At 36.2% G+C, this 22,000-nt stretch overlaps 1 protein-coding gene across 1 annotated transcript in view; it reads left to right on the forward strand.

The window, feature by feature from the left end:
* Positions 1 to 22,000, forward strand: part of TDRD3 (tudor domain containing 3) — a 120,309-nt gene that overhangs the window by 43,319 nt on the left and 54,990 nt on the right. Inside the window, exons 2-5 of the mRNA XM_075088058.1 lie at positions 6,808 to 6,892; positions 9,888 to 9,953; positions 19,550 to 19,710; positions 21,834 to 21,975. Of these exons, the coding sequence (XP_074944159.1) occupies positions 6,808 to 6,892; positions 9,888 to 9,953; positions 19,550 to 19,710; positions 21,834 to 21,975 (454 nt within the window). The remainder of the gene's footprint in view (positions 1 to 6,807; positions 6,893 to 9,887; positions 9,954 to 19,549; positions 19,711 to 21,833; positions 21,976 to 22,000) is intronic.

The following is a 22,000-nucleotide window of genomic DNA, read 5'->3' on the forward strand; positions in this document are numbered from 1 at the left end:
TAGGAATATGAAGTTGTTAAAGTCCTAAGGGTCAGAGTTCAAACTGATGTTAACAAATTGGAGAATTGATAGAAGAATTAAAATACACTTGGATAGCAATAATCATCGGTATAAGTACAAGATATAGAGGAAGATATACCAGATGCACAAGATACAGAGCAAGATGTACAAGCTGTTGTAAGTCTTGAAATGTGATTGCAAGAAGGAAAGGCATGGTCTTTTCTCCATAAATGTGCAGAAAACAAGAGGTGATAGAAGGCAGTGCAATGAGATTAGACATTAGGAAAAACTTCACTTTTCTGGGTATGAGAATATTCAGTGATGTTCTTGGCAATTTTACTGTTAATTTACATTTGTCATACCTTACGGACATTGTTTCCGTTGTGGATAAAGGAACAATTGCCCCCAGTTTTGGCAGGCTTTTGAATCTTTCTAAAACCTTCTCTATTCTTTTCCCCTATAAGTTCCATTTTATTTTGTGTGGTAGTTTGTATAATACTGCATTATTCATTAAATAAAAAGCTCAGAAGTTGAAGGGAAGAACATTGTCAGTTGCCTTCCCAGTATTGTTATGCAGGTTGTAGGGTATGAAGAAGCCTTCTTTAAAATCTGATTTTCATATTTTGCATTATAATGTTTTAAAATGTGTTGTGGTGTTTTTTTGTTTTGTTTTTAATAGCTTTAATAATAGCACCTCAATAAAATTTGTTACATTGCAGTGCAATTCCTTTATACAACTGGAATTCAGCAGAACATTTTGAGAAGCTATTAAGAGAACTCCCAAATTTTTGAAATAGCTAATATAGGAGATGAGGTTCTTCTGTTATGGAACAATACTGGCACCCAGTGGTGGTCTTGAACTAGTGCGTTCTTTGAAGTTGCACTTTGCTTTATTGTTAAAATTGTTCTCTTTTGTGGTTTTACTGAGTAGGAGAAATTTGAAAGCTCTGAATTTTTTTTTCCATTAAAAAGTTATCTTTTATATGGCATAACTGTATAAATCTGCATGCTTAGCAAAGCCATGGAAAGAACCTTCTTATTTCTGCATACACAGGTTGAAAATAGCTATATAAGATGTAGTGTAAGACTCCAACATTGTTTCATGTGGCTGGCACTGAATTACCAGAAGCACTGTTAGCACAGCTTGTGTTTTCTGCTAATATCACAGTGATTCTGTCAAGAGCTGTGAATCTGAAATATGTACATTTTATAGAGCTTCTTTATTAATAATTTATTTCCTTTATATGCATCTTTCCTTAAAGAAAGCTTCTTAACAAAACATTAATTGTAGAGGTAGGAGAAAATCGCAGAGGATTTCTAGAAAAAATGTAATATAGGGTAGAAGGAGGACTGATAGTTGAAGATTTGTGTTTGTGCGTGAACTGCTAATGACAAATAGAGAAACATGCTTTTTGGGAAAGCTGCTTGTGAAAATGAATATTATTAGGAAAGTTTTTTACCTGGTGGATTTAATTCTAGAATAAAGCTCTTATTTTAAGCCTTTTAAAGTGTGTGCGTGTACATACAGGTGCATATTTTTCTGCAGATCAAGTATTTGATCCTGCATTATGGGAAGATGCATTTTTGCTTGTCTGCTCTGTGATACCACTGATTTCTTCAGTGGTTCAGACATATGTGGTAATAGTGTAGCAGTACAGAAATCTGTCTATTTAGGCCATGTCAGGTGTAATCTGTTCTTGATGAAGTAAAGTGGAAGATAAAATGAGGTAAGTGGAGGTGCAGGTGAGATTGGTACTGCAGAGTTATAGCCCTTAGCAATGGGAAATACTGAAAAGGAGAATGTGCACACCCATAATGTGCAAAAGTGGGTTATTAAATTGATATCATACTTGATATGAAGGAGCAATGGGAAAAGAGCTTTGCCTGTCACTGATATAATGTTTTTCTGTGTATTACAAAGGAAGAATTACTGAACTCTGTTTTTCATAGAAGCTTATTGAGAACATTTTGACAGAAAAATTGCAGATTTGGATTTATAGATAAATGGTTCACATAGAAAATGCTGATTTGTTACTAATAGCTTTGTTTTAATGTTTCATTTGAAGGTGAGGTAAGACTCTAGGTACTTCCTAGGAGATGTTCTTCTGACAAAAGCTGTTGCTAAGAGGATTGTACTGCTACATGTCTCAGATGAGCAGAGCTGGGGGGGAGGAATAGGTGAGACATCCCTCAGGTTTCAGCAAGCGTAATGTGGAAGAATTGCGGTAAAAGCATTTATTTTCCTCTCTCTTTTGGTCTCCTCTCTCAAGAGAATGCTCCACAAATAACCATCTCAACCATTTGCGGCAGCTTTGTGCCCATTTGGTTGTAAACTGATTTTATTTCTTTTTTTTTTAATTTGTATTAATGTTCCAAAGCCACGAAATCCCTGTGTGATTCATGCAGCATTACTTGCTGTAATTCTTTTGAAATCAACTGAATTGTCTGCACTACTTCATTTTTTAACTTCTGAGATTGTTTTAAAACGTGCAAGAAAGAAGTCTAGTGAGTAGGGGGTTTTTTTGTTTGGTTTGTTGTGTTTTGGTGCCTTTTTTTTTTTTTTTTTTGAAACCAAAGGTGCTTGCAAGTTCATCTTCCGGGGTAGTACTATTTGCATCGTAGAGGAAATGATTTGACTCATTGCTGTCAGAGTAAGATGTCAGTGGTCAGCTACTGGCTAGCCTTTGACTTCTTAGAGAGCTTTGTGGAGCTTGGCTGCTTCTTACTCTATGCTTGTCACCCATTTATTTCACCATTCATTTATTTGCTCCTCCACCTTAAGCAAAAGTGCATAAATCTTGTAATGTTCGTTTACAGGGAGGACAAACGGAAGTTTGTTGATTGTAGCAGCAGCATTTCTGTGCCAGGTTATTCCCCATGTCCCCACGCCTTTTAAAGAAAAGGTGGGGACAGCTTGGGATGGGAGGTATGGAGAGCAAGAATTGATGAGGGCACTGCCTGTACAGCACTGCCAGGTACCTCTTGGGGATTGGGAGCTTGTGAGCTGCTTCCAGCAGTGCGGTCGGGTTGATGGGTGGTTCAGGATTGCTTCCTACCCCTTGGCAACAGGAAATGTGTTGGATTAATGCTATAGGATCAATAGTAGTTCAGCTTTCATTATCTAAGGTTGTGATCGGTCATGATATTTTGCAAACTGGGCGGAACGGGTAATGGAGATGTTGTGAAGCACTTGAATTAACATAGCAGAGACACAGAGCTGCAGGGCTGCTCTCTTTGACTCCAAGAGAGGTTTTTGCTGTCTGGTTTTGTTCAGGGTCAGATTTTTTTTTCCTTCATCTAATGCGGAGAATAAAACGGTTGAGTGGCCTTATGCTGTAAAGGTCGTACCTTCAGCATATCACATGCCCTTATTAAAAGCAGATAGAAGAGGGGTCTCTGTTTCCCTTAGAGGGAAAAATAATTTCAGACTTAATAATCTGTATGTTGTGGGGAAAGAATTATGGCAGCTGAAGAGTTAATTTTACCTGTTGTCACTCCCTTGTCATACTTGAGAGATATAGGTGTATGTTTTTCTGTATAAATACATCTATTTTAAAACAAAAATTTCCAAAAAATACTGTTTTTTTTTCTTTTTTCCTTAAATAATTTGTAGGCCTGTAGTAGGAAACATTAAAAACTAAAACTTAGGTAGTTCTTATAGGAGACTATAGAGACAATGAGGAGAAAATAAAGTTATTTTAAGTAAGAACTTTCTGTAAGGTTGTAAAGAAACTCTAAACATGTATTTGGAGCTCTCGTTGCTGTATAAAGTAGTCTGTATAAGAGAGTTACAAGGGTGTAATGGAAAAGACTGACTAGATGTACACTAGTTCCAAGCTCCTACTGAAGAAGCAGCCTGTGCTTTGGCTAATTCTGGTGTACAGTGTTTCTTCATTGTGGTTTGTTCCTCGACCAATTCCTGACTATTTCTGATGGAATCTGCGCCTTGACATCCTGTTGCACAGGAGCAACGCCTGACGCATTACTGGAGAGTTCTGCCAATTTTGTGTTTTTTGTTGGTTGTTTCTCCTGTTGAACTCCTTCAGCATAATTTTGCTGACATAGTTGTCAATTTGATCTTTTTTCTTTAAAGTAATTTTGATCTTGATCTTATGCATTTAAGTAACTTATGCTTTCATGTAATAAGTATCTATAAAAAACAAACGAACCAACCCCAAACTATAAATATTCCCCCCTGCTTTGATGTTGATGTATTTTGCTCTTTTGAAGACTATTTTAGTAACTGTGTTAATAAGTCTTTTGCTGAAAAGCTTTAGTGTTCACTTAAACTAACAGATGTCCCCAGTGGCATTTTATGATGGGTGCCTCTGTTAACTTTGGCAGATTTCAGTCAGGTGGGCAGTGTTTCTGCTAAATGCTGTTGCTTAAATTATAGCAAGTCAAAAATGAATAGTCTTTTCCAGTGGGTTTCTCTTTATCCTTCTGTTTCAAAAAAACCTCCAAAGTAATGAGACAGACTAAACTGAAAATTTGTATATATAAATTTATATATATGAAGTTATAAACTGAAAATTTTGACTGAAGCAGAGTAGGATTTTGACAGCTGGGGTTCAGTCCTCACTTTGAAATTAGAAAGTAAAACATGACTCAGCAGTGAATTTTGAGATAGCAGAATTAATCTTGTCCTATACAGAGGAAATTTAACTCTAGGTTAGATTCTTATTTATTCATTCTCTCTTGTTGGAGAAGGGTAGTACTTATATCTAAATAGTAGGCTAGGTAACTCTGTAAGAGAGTTACCTGCTAGCTTCAGTAGAATTGAAGAATGACTTCATTTACACTAGGAGCAGAAGAGGAGGAACATTTCCACGACTTGCCCAGCAGTCTAAAACTCAGCTTATGGATTTTCTATTCCCCCTAACCCCTGGTGTAGAATTTATGTTCATTTTTACGCTGAAGATGACAGGAAGTAAACTTGTAGAGTTTATGATATGATACTGCTCTTTCTAGGAAGTCTGTTGCTGTAATTAAACCACAGTTGAAGCCTCGGGAGTAGGATAGTGCCTGTAGCATGTATCCGCTCTAGCTTCCTCTTGCAAGAGTGGGAATGCTGTTCTACTTCACCTTCTGACTCCAGCTAACGAGATCTGCTAATGCATAGCAGTTATCTGAATCTTCACAGGTTATAGTACTCGAGCTCAGAGTTGCTGAGCTGGGAAATCCTGTGTTCCCGTGCAAGGCACCAAATCTTGCCACCTTATTCTTCTCAAGCGTCTGCCATTTATATTAAAAAATCAGATTGTTTCTTCTTGTGCTTTTATATATGTTTTTACCCCTTTCAGTGAATCTGGGTTTTGGGTTGGTTTGTTTCTTTTTTTTTTTTTTTTTGGTGGTGGTGGTCTGGTCCCCCAGGATTTGCTAGATGTCAATGTCCGACTTGAACATTCAGATCCCATCAAGTGTCTGGGTTAGAGCACAGATGGGATCATTAATTAGTCTGGGAACACTGGCAGGGCTGGAGAGGGTGATGTTAATGTTACTGGGGCTAGAATCAAAAAGGCCTATCAAGTGTACTTCAAATGTTTTGCATTGTTTTCTGTGTTACACTGTGGATGTTACTTTCTTTAAAAAGAATTTCTTAAAGCACTCAGGAATATTTATTTTCAATATTTCTTAATGTATATTAAGCTTGCTTTCTTAAACCATTCTTTTATTCTTTGGGGGATGGTGATTTCTTGGTGGGTAGTTATTTAAATGTTACTTGGCCAAGTACTGTGTTTTAGACTGAGTATTAGCAAATATCAATTATTTAATGATTACTGTGATGTATTTAAAATGAAGAGCATTGCGGAGAAGGCAGATTGCTGGCTACATAAAAATGAAAAGTGGGGCTTTGTATAGGAAATATTAGGCAAAATGAATAACAACTGTCACAATTTCTGACCACTCAAGTTAAAATTCTTTTTTTTTTTTTAAAGTGTTTTTGGAGGTTAGAGTAAGTCAGCCCTTTTGAACTGATCAGCTGAATCATTTGAAACTGACTTAGTTTTCAGGTGAACAAATGTATTGTGTGCTCACAGAATTTTTGCAGAAAGATACTGATCCTGGGCTACCACCACGAGGGTCACAAATGCATTTTCCAAACGTGATTGTGAAGGAGATTCTTGTATTCTTATTTAAACTTTTCATTGTATTTGACTACTGATACACTGTAATGCATTTCCATCTTTATCCGTTTCTTTGTAGCCCAGGCAAGCAAGAATACATTTTATAGGATGGCAGTGTTGTGCTCCAGCCCTTGAGGGTCTAACCATACAGCCTTGCTCTTTAGAAACAGATGTTGTTGTGGTTTTGTGTTGTGTGTGGGGTGGGTTTTTTATTTGTTTTGCTTTGTTTTTTCCTTGCTGGTGCATGAGTGAAAGTTTGCCACTTACATCAAGTAAAGCCCAAATGGCTGATCTTAAAACCAAGTTCCTATAATTTTTTTGGGGGGTGGGCATGAGGAGCGTAGTGTTACCCTGTTTGATATGACCAGGATGATGGCTGTTGTTACTTTGTAAGTAGGGTGCTAGTGCTGCTTTTTGGTTGGTTTCTGTTTGTTTGGTTGGCTTTTTTTTGGGGGGGGGGGGTTTGTTTTGTTTAGAAATTGTGGAAGAAAATCTCATACTCAATCTCATCTCAGTGTAAGGGAATTGATTACATGAAGTAATTTTCGCAGTGGTTTTAAATCTGTGCTTCACCAGCACAAAAGATACAAACTGAAGGCAATGATCTTATATACAGAAAAAATGTTTGCCTAATAGATACATCATGTGATATTCTAATATTATTTTTTTTCTTTAACAGGTATCTTTCAGATGAAGGAATTGAAGCTTGTATAAGTTCTTCTGAAAAAGTTAATACAAATGACATTATCCTAGTTGCCATTAATGTAAGTTACGATTGTGAAAACTTTTTTCTGACAGATCATGCTAAAAATGTTATATGTAATGGCGCAAGTGTAGGTTTGTGTAGCTAATTAAGTGTACTGTTGTCCGTGTGATTTACGTACAGAGTACCTATCTCTCTCCTTGTGGTTATGAGTTGTGAATTTTATTTGGAAATAACACCTATTCCAAACAGTGAAACCTGGAGGAGAAAAATGAATATAATTTGCTGTAGGAAAATATTTTTATGATTACAAAATGTAAATCTAAATTTAAAGTACAAGCAGTAATAAAATTGGAAGTGCTGTGTACTGCTATGGGTATGAAATTGCAGTTCAAAATATTAGTTGTTGGGATGTATAAAAGACCCTTGCTTAGTTCGACTCCTGGACATGATACTCCTTAAAGCATATTCAAAGTAGTGTGAATTTTCCTGTGATATGTACATATTTATGTAACTACAAACAGGTTTTTCGATTTACTGTAGAAATCTGGATTAATAGTTGTTATTCTTGCCAACAAATAAATGCAACAATATACAAGGTAGACAAACAGCTTGGAAGCAATAAACCTTAATACTTCTAAGGACTTCGGAAAAGAGTGTATGTGAATTTCTGATTTTCAGAATTCCAGTATATGCATTGTTGGTAAACATCAGTAAGTCTGCTTCCTTTCAGTAACAATGAAGAGAGGGCAGCTACTTAATCCATGTATGTGTTACTTATTTTTAACTTACTTGATCAAAGTCATGGGGGAGAGTTTTAAGAATTTTACTTTTTTTTTTTGTTTAAAATTTATCAGTCATCCATACTCAGAAGCTTTAAAGCTTGTATCCACTGTATATGGATTTATGTAAGCTTTGGCCTTTGTAGTAACTATATGTAGTTCCAAGGGGAAAAATAGTGTAGTAGAGCGCTTAAGAGAAAAGTATTATTTCGTAATGAAATTATGAATGAGACTTGTTAGGGATTATTATGTCCATCCTGGAAATTCAACTGCTGTCGGTTTAAGATGATACTCTGAAGAGAGTATCTCCTCTGCTCCTTTCATTTATTCTTTGAAGCATGTGTTCAATCACTCATATGTATGGATGCACCGATTCATGTAATGAATTTAGAAAAAAGTAAAGCAAAATTATAATGCAGAAATGTGAGCAATGTAATACAAAACATTCAGAGGGCAAGCGTTTGATTTCTGGGCTATAGTAGCAGGCCTCTATATGAGAATGCATTACTGCTTTATAAAAAAAACAAAAACAAAATACTTCCAAGTTGCTGGGTATTGCCCATGTAATTAATTATATGCTGGAATGAGTACTAATATGGTTATTTGTTCATGTATGTGTTGTATTTCCCATTTGTTTGATAATAATAAAATAAGCAAGAACTGTTACGCAAGTACTCCAAAGCCAGTTTTAATTGCTATCGATATTTATGTCATTAAGTCAGTTCTGATGTCCAGAAGGTTAAGGTGCCTGTTGGGTAGGTAGGGATAACAGTGTGGCTTGAATGACAGGATAACAGTGAATTTAGATTCTACGTCTTAAAAATTCACAAGTTCTTTCCTTGACTGCTAGACATATGTTTCAGGCAGAAGAAACCAATAAGTCAACCAACTTTTTTTTTTGCGTGTGAATTGCTTAAGTAAGTATGAAATAGACATAAATGTTCCTTCAGTCCTTCAAATGTTCTTGGTTTGTATAAGATCTTGCAAAGAGTTTGTAGAAGTTGTGTTCCCTTCCTGCTCCTGTGGCTGCAAAGCACCTTGCTGGGGACTTGTCAATTATATGGATATGGAACATGGAGGAACAGTTTGTAGGAGCCTGTGTGCTATTCAGAGACACGTAACTGACAGGTCAGTTCCCTCAGGTGGGCTCAGATTGAAAACCCAGTGTGCTTTCTTACCACTACCTATGGCTGTCTTGTGCAACAGAAAGTGGGTTAAGCATCTCTCCACACTAGATACTCAGAGTAAATACACTAAAAAAAGCATCCCTACAATTAGTAGGGTGCCAACGTTTCTCGCTGAAAAACAGAACAAACCACTTGTTGACAATATTTTAGATACTAAAACATAGTGCTGTTCAGTCCTGGATTAGGATGCCGGAACAGTAGTCCATTGGCATATATTAATGGCAAGTTAGTGTACAAGTTCTAGTAGTAATTACATTTAGCCTTTCTTTTGGAAGTGTTTATGATCATAGTAGTAAGGAGGGTTTTCAGCTTCAGTACATTAATCTGCACCAGCATTTTCTATTTAAAACAACAGGCTTATTTCAAGCAATGCAGTTTAGAAAACATAGGTGTTTTAGGCTGCACTGCTATGCTTCATTGTTTTTTCTTAACGTGTAAAATCATTAAAAACTTAATGTGTAAAGTTTAATTAGTTTATATTCGTTTTTCCTATTTTTGCATGCTGCTCCTTTTTAGTAATTCAGTGCATCCTTTTGTCACACGTCACCCTGATTGATGTGCTTGTCCAAACAGTGTTAGGTGATGAGAGTGCTTTTGTGGAGATTTGTTCCTTTGATCATATTAATTCTTTAGTTTAATGGTGTTAGTGTCCATGTTGCACAGTTGCTGAAAAATGTCATGCAGCTGTCCACCTCACTTTCAATAGGAGTAATCACACATTTAAGTTAAAAAGCATTTAATGGAAATACGATGTAAGCTTTTACTCTAGGTATAACTGCAAAAATCATCCCTATGTTTTATGAAGGATACGTGCATGTAAAAACACATAAACTAAAAATGCTGGTTTTTTTTTTAAATGTGGTTAAAGCAAGAGTATCATTTAAAAAACAGAAGGATTTCTTTTGTAAACTCTTACAGCCGATTTTTTTTCCATCATATGTAGTTAAGAGGGATGGTTTTTCCGTAGTTTATAAATAGTTGGCATTATGGAAGAAATACCCTCCTTCTTCCTATTTTATCATGATAATTTTTTTTTGAAACAGGATATTTTAGGTTAACATTCTCTTGTTTTCTGTATTAATTCCAGACAGATTTAAGAACGATTGGGAAGAAATTCCTCCCTAGTGACATCAATGGTGGAAAGGTGGAAAAGGTAGACAATGTTTTCACTTGACTTTTTCTGTCTTCCGTGGTTTCTGTGTGATGACAGCCTTCTATGGTGCATTAGTCTGGTTTTGTCATTACTTCATATACAAAAAACCCCAATAATGAGAATATTATGGGATAAAATATGTTAATAGATTCGTTTGCCCACTAAGCTTCATAAAGAGAGAACTTTTTATTATTTCTCAACTTTGAAATTCTTCAATAAATATGAGCAATCCTAGCAAGTTCATTTAACCGGCTTGGTCTTGACATGGTATCAGAAGTTGTTTTTTTTTTTTCCCTCCTCCTTTATTCTTGTGAAGCAAACAAAGCAGGTTAGGAATAAAGCAAAGCAGCTGTATGAATGTGATACATAGTGATATATTGCTGATGCTGCATTACTTCTCTTACCGATATATGTGATTATAACTATACACATTATGTAATTAGCCTATGGCTGTGTATCTTACAGGTTACGTGGATAAACCAGGTGGTGTAACACTTTTTATGCTACAGACTAGTATTTTACTCGAAACTTGGGTGTGCTGGATTTTAACATATGTTGTATGTTTAGATAAAAATTAAGTTTGGCCCCTTCAGTACACCCTTCCTGTTTTCTTCCCTATATTCAGTTAAGAGAGTGGATAAATGAAGGAATTTATAATATAAGCCTAGTAGTTCTCAGTTCAAATCTTTACCCCTAACTTCCAAATATTGACAGTGTATATCACTGACGTGAAAATTCTTGGGAAACATTTCATTACTGTTGAAATTCAGATAGTGATAAATCAAGGCGGGTTTGTTTTCAGAAAGCAATATTGATGTGAGAGGCTGTTAAGAGCTGTTCAGATTTGCTTTTTCTGTTAATCCTGTTGTCTAAATGGAGTGGTGACTGCTGTAAATGCTGGCTTCTACAACAGCAGGAACGTTATTGTCAAATATGAAAAGCCCGCTTGAGAGATAGTGTCTTAGAGGATCATAGCTTTTTGCCAGGCATCAGTGTGCACATGCAACATATTACTTATTAAACTAACTTTCTGGGAAAAGTTTTAACAACTTTATTTCTCATTATATGGAGCTATGAGTTTTGCAGGTATTTCTTAAAATCTGATCATTTACGTGTTTAGGTTTCTGGATAACATGCTGCTCAGGATACTTCAGTGCTTAAATAAATTTTTACCACCTAAAAGCATTTGATTTAGCTGTTTCTTACATCTATGATTTTAATATTCTTCCTCTTCAGTATCCTCTTTTTGAAATATGGAAAACAAGCAAAATAATTGCTTTTTATGGCACCTGTTTTTTGCGCTGTTCATTTCTCAGTTGCTTAATTGGAGTATTACTAGATTTTTCATTTTAGATCATCTGACATTCACAAGGTCCAAATGCATCTGGTCAAATGTAATTCTCTTGAGTATTAAGGTTATATGTGTGGTAATGCTTGCCCTATTTTAGTTTTGCTGTTGAAAAATTATTTCAGTTCTAAGTGACTTTAATTTTACTGTTTTTTTCAGAGTTTTGTTGCATTTTGGTAGGATTTCTTTAGAGGTAGTTGTTCGGTTTTCATTCATGACTTGAGAATATATCTAGTAACTTGTCCGTTTCCTTTCGATAGAATGTTTTATAAATTTCTGTTGTCATTATGTAGTCCAAGTGGTCAATTAAAGGTAAAAGTGTCATTAATTTCCTCAAAGCTTTGATGGACATTATAAATGAGCATCTACATGCTTTAAAGTGTTTGCTTCTAGTTTAGCTGCTCACATCACCACTTTGGTTGTTCATGTTTCTCAGGTCAAACAAGAGAAGGCGCAATTGTGCCATTTGTTTCCTCAAAATACAAAACCTCTGCGCCAAAACGAGGGGCTTGTGCTTGAAAGCTGTGGTGGTAAATGCTTTAAAATACCTGTGAGATGACAGCTACCCTTTCATAGGAAAAACCTTCTGCACCTGTACACACACAAATACATCTATACTTTGTAAAACTAAACATCTCAAAAAATGAAAAGGTGGAAAAGGAGACAAAAATCTAGTTCTAGTTTAATTTTCAAGGATCCCTATTAAACTTGCTGCTCTCCTCTCAGTGTATATTCTACTTTCTGTTACTGTGTGTCCTTCTAAGGGTTGTCATTTTTGTTACTAGCAGTAGAAAATAGTATATATGTAGAATTCTAAATAGAAAAAAAAAAAGGGGACTGTTACTGAATGAATGTGGTTGATGAACTTCTGCATGGGGTTGTATTACACTTGATGGAGGTGGAGGACCGGATAATAGGATTGAATGCTACAGGAATTCAGTCGAGTCCAAACTTTCTTTCTGAAAGTTTGTTTCATTCACAGTATTCCCATTTCCCACATTGTCAGGTAGTTGAGAGACATCAGACATCAGTGCTTACAGGCTTCTTCGATTTTTAATGGTTAAAGAATGAAAATATAGAGAAAAGTTGTGTATTTTTTGTCTTGGGTAATGACTCCTGACAACATCAGCAGGATTTTTGGGAAGCTGGAGGAAACAGGCAGGACAGAAAAAAACCATGGCCTCTAATGGTCTTCAACAAAGACAGATGTTTGTTTAACAAATGGTATTTGTGAAATCTTAGGGATTGACATACTTCTTTCAGTATTGTTAAGGAGTCAGGTTTTATTTATGTGTGAAATTCTAGTAAAACTTAGTTTGGTCTTACTTTAATCAGCTGTCTTTGTTTGGATCATAAATCTTCGAAAATCATCAAAAAACCCAACAAACCAAAAAACAGAACAAACAAAAAAATCTAAACCAACCAAGGAAACAAACAAAAAACCTAAAACCAACCAAAACCTGAAACCAAAACAAACACCTGCAAACTGTTTGCTGGAGGATGATAATCCTCCAGGTTTTGAAAAGAAGTAATGATTGCACAGAAAAAGTCTGTGTTTGAGAATGACTCCTATTTGCAGTTTTTAACCCGGATTATTAGATAGTGTACTGAATCTTTGCTTTCTTAACTGTAGTGTTTCCTTGTTTGAGTAACATAAAGCAAATCTGACTACTTAATAAGTGCTGCTATTTATCTTGCAATATATAAAAATATTTTATACCACAGAACTATTTGTTTATAAAGGAAAGTATTTGCTTTATGCAAGTAAAGGATACAGTTGGGACAGGAGTGATTTCTTAATATAATTTCTCAGTAGAAAAGTCGTTTGTGGTTCAGAAATGCTTCAGGAAACAGTAGAAATTATATGATGCTATTGCTCCTCTCATTCAAGATTAGGATCAGTATTATTTATCTGTATCTTGAGAACATATATTTCCACCTTGCATAGAAAATAACTTCATTTTGTAGTATTTGTATAATAGGCAAATATTTGCATAAAAGCTGGCATAGAGTCCTAGTGTGAAAACACATGGAGATTTGACCATTATAGGTGGTTATCAGCTTCAGTCATTAATACACAGAAATATTTTATTCACTCATATCTGTTTTGCCTGAATTAAAAAAAAATATTACCAGCATTAACCACAAGATGGCCACATTTGCACAGGATTTGAAAACGCTGAACCTTCCCGTTTCCATCTAGATGACTATATACCATAAATACGCATTAAGTATTTTTAATGGAATAAAAATGCAAACAAGACTATAAAGTTATCACATACAATATAGTATTGATGTTATGTTTAAGGCATAACTGGTTTTCTTTTGAGTGTTTATGTTCCATTACAATGGAAACATTCATTCCAGAAGAAGCATTCGGGAAGGATTTCACTCCGCAGCTCAGAGAGAGTTGCTTTCTGAGTACCCACAGATCGATGGTAAGCAGTTCAAACATAAGTTGCCAGCAATTCTAATTCCTGTTTAAGGTTTGTGATACGCTTCCCAATTTGTGTCTCATTACTTTAATAAAACTAATTGTGCTTTGTTGCCTTTTAGTGTTGTGCTGGTTTTGGCTGAGAAGGGGTTAATTCTCCTCACTGTGGGGGTCGGCTACCTTTCCAGCTTCCCACGCTCTGCCGCGTGGTGGGGGGCGGGGCTGGGAGGGGCAGGGCCATGGTGGGGGCGGCTGACCCCGACTGGCCAATGGCAGGTTCATTCCATACCATGTGACACCGTGACCAGTATATTGAGGGGGGGCAGTGGCAGCGCGGAGGTGGCGCGGCGTCGGGTCGGCGGGCGGCGAGCGGCTGCGGCGCGTGCGGTTTGTTTCGGCGGTTTGTTCCCCCTCTCCCCTCCCTTCCCCCTCCCCCGGGGCTTTGTGCCTCTCGTTGTTCTCCTTTACATTGCATTTCTACTGTTGTTTCTTTTAATTTTAATTATTAAACTGTTCTTATCCCAACCCACGAGCGTTACCCTTCTGATTCTCTCCCCCATCTACCGGTGGGGGAGTGAGCGAGCGGCTGTGTGGGGCTGAGCTGCCGCTAAACCACGACAAGTGTCTTTTGATTGTGGATTTTGGTTACCTACAGGCTTTTTTTTTTTTTTTAAGAAGGGTCACATTTGCGGTTCTAGTTACAACTGATCTGCATTAAAAAAAAAACAAACAAACCCTCCATTCTTGAGGTGCTCGTCTTTACCTTCCATTGAGAGCAATTGCTACATACATCAGGTCTCCTGATATAACTGTGTTTGAAACTGCATGTGTCAAAAATTATCCTATATACTTTTAGTTGTTTGCTTGGTTGTTTTTCAGTGGAGATGATTTTGACAAGACTACACGTGCAGTAATGCTGACAGATCGAACTGAGTCATAGTCTTTTTAGAAAATAGCTGTTTGTCAGCCTTAGGTAAGCTGTGGGCCTTGAGCTCTTTGCCTTGATTAGTGTTTTGATTGTGTTCTTAGCTCCTACTGCCTATTTCAGGAGCTCTTAAAAAGGCATGCGTACTTCCATGCTTTTGAGGAAGAATATATGAAGTTAGATGTAGTAAGCTAAACCTTTGTGAGAGGCTGACTACTTATTGATTTCAGACCGGTTTAAGTGTGCCAAAGCAATGCCTCTAGGAAGATAGTGCAATATCAGTCTTGAAAAGACTAGAATATGTTCTAGTTGCCATATTGCAAAACTTGTTGGAGATTATTAGCCAGCTATTGGGCATTATTTGAAATTTTGTGTCAGTAACATAAGGTTCTGAAGAGGTTGATTTATTAGAACATTATTTTCTACCTTGATGACATTGGCAAGTATGGTTCTAGCAATTTTGTCACCCTAGCTTGAACTGGAGCATCTCCTCTCATTCTAAGGATGGCAGTAGTGGTTTAATCCCTCTGTGTTAGGAGTAATGTCTTAATTGGCAGGCATTGAGGCAGGCACAAGCACTGATACAAAAGAGTTTTACTGACTTTCAGGATTTGCTGGAAAGGCTACTGATCTGTGGTAAATAGAGGTAGTATTTCCAACTGTTGATCAGTCAGTCCCCTCCAGTCAGTGCGTGTAGGTACTATGTCAGATTTTTTTTTCTGAACGTGACATGTTGTAAGTACTTAGATTTGTTTCTTCATATTGAAGAAGCCTATAAGGTAACTACACATGAATGGATGATGTTTTAATTAATTTAAACTATGTCCAGAAAGACCAGAGTATATTCTATGATACAATAGTGTGGATACTTGTTTACTTTGGGTTTTTTCACTTGTTTTTTCATTTCCAAGAGTAATGCGTGTTCTTGAATTAGCACTGATAGGTTTTGTGGATAAAGAGGAAGGAGTGGGATGTGGCATGTCTTAATGACTTTTTATTAAACTTCCAGTTCGAGTTATTCATCTTATGCACCCTCTGCTGTTTCAAATTTCAGATTCTAATTACCCAGTGGTTTTCCCATATATTAATGTAAAACCTACAGTATGAATATTATAATGGCATTATGTAGTATAAGATATTATTATTATATTTTTCACCTTGAAAAAGTAGGCAGAACATTAATTGTGGGATTAACGATGGATGAAGCTACTCTTCATTCTCCAACTCATTTAGCCGATGTTCTGTACCCTTATTTCCATCCTTTAGACTCTGATCACTGAAAGCCGGTTTTACTACTACGGCACATAAAATGCCATTTCTTTATTGTTCTTCTTGCTTATTTTAGTTGGGTTTTTTTTTTTTTTAATTAAAGTAATCTGAATGCTATGTTTTTCATAGCATTCCAGCCTTACCATGTGTGCAGTTGCTTGTTGAGTTTGTAAGTACTCTGTAAAGAGCAAGCTATAGCTGTGCTACTATTTGGAACTTAAGAATGAAGGCATTACCTAAATAATGATATGGGATTGTATACAAGAACAGTCACAGGATCACAGAGTGGTTGAGATTGGAAGGGACCTGATGAGGTCATTTGGTCCAACTTCCCTGCTCAGGCAGGGCCCGTCTAGAGCTGGGTGCCCAGGACCATGTCCAGACAGTTTTTCAGTATCTTCTAAGATGGAAGCTCTACAGCTTCCCTGGGCAGCCTGTTCTAGTGCTCAATCACCCTCACAGTAAAAAAGTGTTTCATCGTGTTCAGACGGAGCTTCCTTTGTTTCACTGTGCTCATTGTCATTCTTCAGGCTGAACAGTCCTGGTTCTCTCAGCCTTTCCGTATAGGAGAGGGATGTTTCCAGTTCTTTGGTCAACTCTGTGGCCCTTCATGTCCATCTTGTAATAAGTTTGGGTTTTCCATGAGATTTATGGAAAGGTTAGACTTGATGGGCCATTGAGTTACACTATGGTGGCCCATCAGTCAGTGTTCTGGACTTCGCTACTGTCTTCATTATGGGCTGTTTGTTAGTGTTTCTGTATCTGTGTATTTAATTTATGCTGAATAGCCATTAATCTTTACAAAACACTGCAAAATGTACAAACCTTTACAAAGCCATTAATCTTTACAAAACACATATCCTTTCATTACAGATATTATTACAGTTTTGTCAAATTGCTATACATTTTCTAAAGGGTAGAGGTTGTAGGAGTGTTGAAAGAAATAACTTGCTGTAATCACAAGCCAAACATGTTGTCCATTTTTAGAAATAACTTAACTGATCTAGCTGGTGTCTTGAAATGTCTCCTCTTTCTTCCCCTTCCTGGGGGAGCCCTAGATGGTGTTGAAATTGTCTGATATATTCAGTGTTAGTGTATGAAGTGTTCAAAGTGTTAGCAAGGGAACTGAAAGCTGCATTTTTTACAATGGAAAGTGACTAGCAACCTTAATAGTTGGGATATAACCAGCCTTACTACTTAGGATACTTGATAATTTACTAGAAATTTTTGTTGGATAAACAAAAATTGTCTTACCTTTTTGTATACGATATTTAGCACTTGAGTGCTGAAAAGGTTTCAGCTTGGCCGTCTCTTTGATTAAATGTGTAAATGGACCTGTCGACCATAACTGATTTGATTTTTGTTTATTTATTATGATATTTTTTCCTGTCTTGGTTCTCACAATGACGCTTTAGAAAAGTCCACAGGAGTACTGGCATATATCTTCTGGATTCACCTAGAATCCAGTGATGTTTGTCCTTGTTCTACAAGAAGACTGACTTTCTTTTCTCCTGTCACCATGTGCATGTTGTATGTGATGAGGGGGAAAATGAGCTGACCTGGACTGATAGATGTGGATGCTCTAAGGTCCTGATTAAGTCCATAAAAATAATTGTGGTGTTAATGTGCTATATATTTGAGAAAACAACACACTTCCATTCCTCTTTCGCACCTGTTTTCTGAAGTGTCATGTAACTTTCTTTGTTAAAGAAGCAGGCGCTGTTGTCCAAGCTCAACAAATGTGCAGCTTTGCTTTATTGTAGTGTATGGCTGACACTGTAGCCACTAAACCCTGAACGTATTGGCATGTGTATTCATAGTTAGCCTTGCCCTCATTTCTTTGCGCTCCAGATTTTCTAAGGGATCTACCAAACTATTCTTTAAAACCAAAAGCAAGTACCTAGAAATACTTTTCAGTTGCCTAGTGTTTCTTCATCTTTATTTTGAAAACATTATACAATGTCAAAACCTGTTAGCATTAATTTATGACAAGCGTAGAGTTTTGTTGAAGCAACCCATAAGTGCGGCACTGTGCTTCATTCACTACCGTAGAAAGAATCAGTACGTATAAAAAATTTAGAAAAGTTTTTTTTTTATTTGTGGCTGCTTTGCCGTAGTTAAATGATAGAGGAGGGGAACTCGTTTTCATACTATCATTAGATTATCCAGTTTTGCTTCTGTTGAAATAAAGGGAAAAAATTTCTATTCATATGAGAAACAGAATTAGTCTTTTAATTGTTATTGAAAGAAATAAGGTTCGGTCAGCATTTACTAAAAATACTGTTGTTCTTATTTATCCCCTTTTCTTCAAACATTCAATACCAAAAAAAAAAAAAAAAAGATATGAAAGCTTTTAAGTTTCAGTAGATTCCAAATAAACCTAACTTCTTCAGCTTTTGAGAAATCCTCAATCTCAAATACTGTATTTTCCATGGTGCAATTTGAAGTCATAAATGATGCAGGTACCTTCAATTTTTTGAATTTATTTTAAAGTGTCAAGAATAGGAAAATTACATAGAAAATTTTGTTTGTATTACTGGCTGTTGTGTCAAGATCACAAAATCATTTAAGAAGTGGACTCTGTAGGGTGCTGCTTTTGCTCCTTTTAGTGACTGCTTTCCTCTTCCTCTCCATAGTTTCATGCTTTTATGGTATTCCAAAGTATTTTGCGTTCTCTTTTATTCTCATCTTAAATAAAGGTCCTGTATCCTCATTTTCTAATTTATCTGGTTTCACTGCTTCTATGCTTTTATTTAGTCTTTTCTGTTTTCTTTATATTAATCTCCTCGTTATCTGCTCTCATTTTGTGTTCTTCTGGGCTACCCGTACTGTTTCTCCAAGGGAAGAAGCTGATGAAATGTGCACATTTTCATCTTCTCTGCTGTGTCTTAGGTGCTAGAGATCAGTTGAGTGGCAACAGATTATTCACTTTCATTTCTCAGAGGGATCAGAATGACTGTGTACGCCAGCTACAACCAAAATGTAATGAAGTGGTTTAGCTGGTTGGTTTGCGTTTGGGTTTTCTGTGGTGTTTTTTGTTTTCTTTTTTTTTTTTTTTCTTAACATAAACTGTGGTGTTTATAGGAGGATATGCTGCATTTTTAGATAACCAACAGCTACTGATGTCTCTTTAGGATGCTATATTCTGATTGTACCTCTGTTTGAAGAAGCTGTGTTTCTAGTTAGTGTTTACAGGGTAGTTGTACTTGAAATGTACTCTTGATACAACCAGATAGTCTTCAAAGCTGGTTGGTTGTTTCTTTAGAACGCTTTGTCAATGAGACCGTGCGGTATGGCATGGAAATTCTTACTGGGACTCCATAATGCGTTGGAAGTGACAATATTTGTGGTTTTGTTTGTTTGTCCCCCCCCGACTCATTTCATTCACTACTTTTCCATAATCATATCGCAGAGATCTATGAAGTGTCACAACTGTTTCTTTGAAAAAGCCATTTTTATCATGCTTTAGGATGTACAGTACATGAGTGACAGAAATTGAACATGGCCGCCTGATCAAATTACACTTTCCTTTGCCTGGGGGCATCTTTTAGTGTGTCTAGATGTTAGTATGTTTGCTTCGTAGTGTTAACAGTTTTGTCTTTTCTGTTTTGCACATATAGCTGGAAGGGCCATGTGTTCTGCAAATACAGAAAATACGTAACGTTGCTGCACCAAAGGATAATGAAGAATCTCAGGCTGCTCCCAGAATGTTGCGTTTACAGATGACTGATGGACATACAAGCTGCACAGCTATAGAATACAGTAGCATGTCAAAAATAAGGTGAACAACTTTATTTGCTAAGTTTTGCTTTGATGGTTAAATATCCTTAAAATAATGGAAGTGTCCTCAGTAATATCTAGAAAAATGGCTTGACAAAATACGTTTTCTTCTCAAATTTTGTATATAAAGGAAAATTTAAGGTATTTGGCATGCAAAGGTGTATATGAATGTAATTTACAATACCATTTATGCTGAAGTGTGTAATGGAAGAAAGTGAATTTTTGCAGCCATTGCTGAGGCGGAGTCAACACGACATGCAGCATTTTGGGTGTGTGCAAACTTGAGCCAAATTGCCAGTTTTTTAGTATAGCAGATCTTTTGCCTGACTTTGGTAGCAGGAATGTCCCAGGCCTGACATACCTAATTTAATGCGATTAGTGATGCTTTACCACAGGGAAGGCTTTAACTTGAATTAGTAAATATTTCTTAAGTTAAAAATGAAGGGTAAGAGAGCTAATTACTGTTAAACATGGGGATTTTTTGTGTATTTGGTTATGAAGATGCTGAAAATTATCTGAAGTCATGGTGTGCTTTGCTATTCATTCTAGTTCAGATTACTTGGATTTAAAAAAAAATCTTCTTCCTCTCTCTTTCTCTGCTACCTGCAACTGTTAAATATAGTTATTTACTTCATTTTTAAGTGTCATCTTTTACTGTTAAACTGTAAAGGAGCCAGCTTGCAGTTTAGAGTAATGCTGTCTTGAAAGGCAAAACACTTAAAGATATTTTAATTTTAACTTGAGCCAGCAGAACTTGGAATATCATATTCCAACATGAATAAAGAGAGTAGAAGTGGAAGGCAAACAGGCTGCTGTGTAAGTAGATTATAGATCACAAAATACTAAAAGAATGCCCAGTAGATGACATAACTTGAAAGCCTTTAGGTAAAATCTCAAAAATGTCATAGAATTCATCACTCTGGTAATGATGTGAGCTCTTCCTTTCAAGTAACACTGTATGAAAATTTAATTTGTCTTGTATGTGATTGTTTCAGGTTTGAAGTTGGACTATTAACCTGGAATAATATGCTGTTTGAGTACATAGTGTTTCTTGAAATAAATAAAAATAGGAGTTTTCTTTTAAATTAGTTCTTCATGAATGGGGTTTCCATTTACACACACACACACGCACCCCTTTGTGTAATTTTCATTTTTTACCATATTTCTTTCCTGTCTGTTTTTTCTGAATTCATTTTTCTTTGATTTTTATCAGGACAATACCAAAAAATCATTAATATTGCTAAGGTTAAGGCCACTAGTGTTGAAATTGGCTGACTTCATTGTGACTGTGTGGTACAGTCCTGTGATTGCAATGATAGTATTAGCATATTTCAAAGAGGTTATTGTTGCTCAGTTGAAAGGTTATATCTGACTATGTCGTGTTTCTCACAAGAAAAAAATCATAGTTTCCACATTGTGCTTCTTGTCATATCTTTCTATTATGGGTTGGAGATGTGTGATTCTTTTATGCATGTGCTGATTTTTTTCATAGGGTAGGTTCACATGAAAAGAAGGTGAGGTACCTCCTCGTGGGAGCTGACCATGGAGAACATACATATATTTTTAAATGACCACATAATGAGAGAATTAGCGCACTACAAGATGCTGTTTTTTGTATTTATTCGGGTACAGTCCTGGCTTTTAGTAATGTATAGAAAGCTGCTTTTCTAACAGCTCTTTTTTTTTTCCTAAGTTAAATGTCTAAAACAAATGAGATGATTAACCATCTGGAGATCCTTTATTTATTAACTATAAATGCATCCTAGGATGAGGAACTTAGACAACTGACTTTGAGACATCTTCTGTTAGTCTAAACAAATCACATCCTTAGTTTGGTATTGTTAAATTGGATTTTAACCAAACAGACAATTTGCAAACATTCATCTCTGTTAGAATCTAATTTACAGTATGGCATTTTTGTGTAATGAATGGGAAGTATTCCAATAAAGCTATTGGAAGTTGCTGTGCATACTGAAGGAAATATTGCAAAGGTTTTTTATGCTAATTTTTTTACTATGATGTATGAAAATGGTAGAAGTATAAGAAGAGTAGAATTTTATATATGTTTGGTTGCATGATATTAATGAACGTATTTGACATATTTGGCTTTGTTTCTACTTCTAGCCTGAATACTCCACCTGGAACAAAAATTAAGCTTTCAGGAATTGTTGAAGTGAGAAATGGATTCTTGTTGTTGGATGACAGTAACACAGCAGTCCTCGGAGGTGAAGTGGAGCATCTTATAGAAAAGTGGGAATTACAAAGGGTGAGGTAACACCACTGGAAATGCT

Source organism: Phalacrocorax aristotelis, chromosome 1, assembly GCF_949628215.1.
Source record: "Phalacrocorax aristotelis chromosome 1, bGulAri2.1, whole genome shotgun sequence".
NCBI classification, from domain to species: domain Eukaryota; kingdom Metazoa; phylum Chordata; class Aves; order Suliformes; family Phalacrocoracidae; genus Phalacrocorax; species Phalacrocorax aristotelis.